This window comes from Anoplopoma fimbria, chromosome 1, assembly GCF_027596085.1.
Source record: "Anoplopoma fimbria isolate UVic2021 breed Golden Eagle Sablefish chromosome 1, Afim_UVic_2022, whole genome shotgun sequence".
Classification (NCBI taxonomy): Eukaryota; Metazoa; Chordata; class Actinopteri; order Perciformes; family Anoplopomatidae; genus Anoplopoma; species Anoplopoma fimbria.
Window position 1 is genome coordinate 257,501 of NC_072449.1, and position 2,500 is coordinate 260,000.

The window sequence follows — 2,500 nt, forward strand, 5'->3', positions numbered from 1 at the left end:
GAAGCATCAGAAACCTTTAAAGGAGAGAACCATGTCACTGATGGACATCATAGAACCCAAACGTAGTCTATAAACTACAGGTAGCCTACATATAGTCTATAAACTACAGGTAGCCTACATATAGTCTATAAACTACAGGTAGCCTACATATAGTCTATAAACTACAGGTAGCCTACAAACATAGTCTATAAACTACAGGTAGCCTACAAACGTAGTCTATAAACTACAGGTAGCCTACATATAGTCTATAAACTACAGGTAGCCTACATATAGTCTATAAACTATAACATATAGTCTACAGGTAGCCTACATATAGTCTATAAACTACAGGTAGCCTACATATAGTCTATAAACTACAGGTAGCCTACATATAGTCTATAAACTACAGGTAGCCTACATATAGTCTATAAACTACAGGTAGCCTACATATAGTCTATAAACTACAGGTAGCCTACAGACGTAGTCCATAAACTACAGGTAGCCTACAAACGTAGTCTATAAACTACAGGTAGTTTGTGTGTGTGTGTGTGTGTGTGTGTGTGTGTGTGTGTGTGTGTGTGTGTGTGTGTGTGTGTGTGTGTGTGTGTGTGTGTGGGTGTGTGTGTGTGTTACCTGGGCGGCTTGGTGGAGGTCAGAGTGCAGGTTGGGGGGGCGGGGCCGGTCTGGGTAGAGGTCTTCCTCCTCCTTCATCCTCTGCATGAAGAACAGAAGCTTTAGGTGACATGGATCTGATCAATCACATCCTGGTTTACTCCGACACATGTTTACAGGTAACGTGTGTGTGTGTGTTACCTGTGTGTGTGTGTGTGTGTGTGTGTTACCTGTGTGTGTGTGTTACCTGTGGAGCTCAGTCTGATGGTGCTCAGTGTGGGCGTGGCCTCAGACTGTTTGGGATGATGAGGATGATGAGGATGATGATGAGGAAGAAGAGGAAGAAGAGGGGAGGCTGAAGGCTTCAGACTGGAGGACCCTGCAGAGAGAGAAATCCGCTGTAGTGTTTGACCTCTGACCCTACAGAGGTCATCAGAGGTCATGAGAGAACTCACAGCCCAGGATGACATCACGGGGGCGGAGCAGCTGCAGACGCTCCAACAGGTGGATCAGCTCCCCGACGGAGCCGTTCCTGTTCTCCCATTGGTTCATCACCCAGTCGGTCCGCCTCTTCCTCCTCTCGGCCAATCGCACGGCGGTCTGATCCCCGAGGACCTCTGAGGCTACAGACACATTAAAGATATTCATCAATGACCCAACCCCAGAGACTACCACACATGAAGTACTGACTGCTCCGAGGTACTTGTACCTCACTGAAGTATTTACATGCTCTGCTACTTTCTACTTCTTCACTACGTCTCGGAGTAAATATTGATGTCTTACTACATTTATCAGATTCAGATCATTAATCAATAACTAAATGATGATGATCAATCTTTATTGATCTTCACAAACCAGCAGCAGATGAAATATGAAGTACTTTATACACGAATACATCAATACGGTCCGGTAATATAACATACTTTACTCTAGACCACATGTGTCAAACTCAAGGCCCGCGGGCCACATCCGGCCCGTGAATGAATTATCTTTGGCCCGCATGATAAAATCTATTTACTATTAGAGCTGGCCCGCCGGTGTATCGCACGCACCACCAAAATACTACAAATCCCACAATGCACTGCCCGCGTGTCGGCACGTCAATCGCGGCTCACAGTCTGTATTACATACCACTTGTGTCAACTGTCAACTATCCCTCTCCCCAAAAAATGGCTAAACGAAAGGTGGAATTTGAAAACAGGAGTTTTCAAGGGCAGAGCTGTGTGTCTTCTGTGCGGAGACAGTGTGGCTGTAATGAAAGAATACAACATAAGAACAGACATTTTCAGTTTTTAATGTAGTTTCATTTTTGCATTTTTTTTCTCTTGCTACTACAGGACATTTGATTTTTCTTTGAAGTAAATTATTTTTGGCTGTTGTTTGCCTGTAGAAAATGTTTTCACTTGAAATTACTCTGGAAAAACTGCAGATAGAGCCATAAGCAATTAATGAAACTGATTTTATTACTTTTATTTTTATTTATTTATGTATTATTTATCATTTTTATTTCATAATTAATGTTGTTTTATAGGCAATACTCTATAGGCCTTGTTAGTTCCAGGTTCAATATGTGCACTAAGGTTCTTTCAATAAGTTTTCAATAAACGTTGAACCCATCTGGCCCTTGATTTCTTTATTTCAGCCCACTGTGTGTTTGAGTTTGACACCCCTGCTCTAGACGATGAGTACTTTTACTTGAAGTACTTTAGGCATCACTTCATGATAATACTTGTGTACTTTTACTTCAGTAACAAGGTAATACATGTGTACTAATACTGCAGTAACGGGGTAATACCTGTGTACTAATACTGCAGTAACAGGGTAATACCTGTGTATTAATACCTGTGTACTAATACTTGTGTACTAATACTTGTGTACTAATACTGCAGTAACGGGGTAATACCTGTGC

The 2,500-nt window shown here is 42.1% G+C and overlaps 1 protein-coding gene across 1 annotated transcript in view; it reads right to left on the reverse strand.

The window, feature by feature from the left end:
- irak1 (interleukin-1 receptor-associated kinase 1) overlaps positions 1–2,500 on the reverse strand; it is a 13,216-nt gene that overhangs the window by 9,183 nt on the left and 1,533 nt on the right. The window contains 4 exon segments of the mRNA XM_054596198.1: positions 613–646; positions 648–693; positions 839–970; positions 1,047–1,214. Coding sequence (XP_054452173.1) covers positions 613–646; positions 648–693; positions 839–970; positions 1,047–1,214 — 380 coding nt within the window.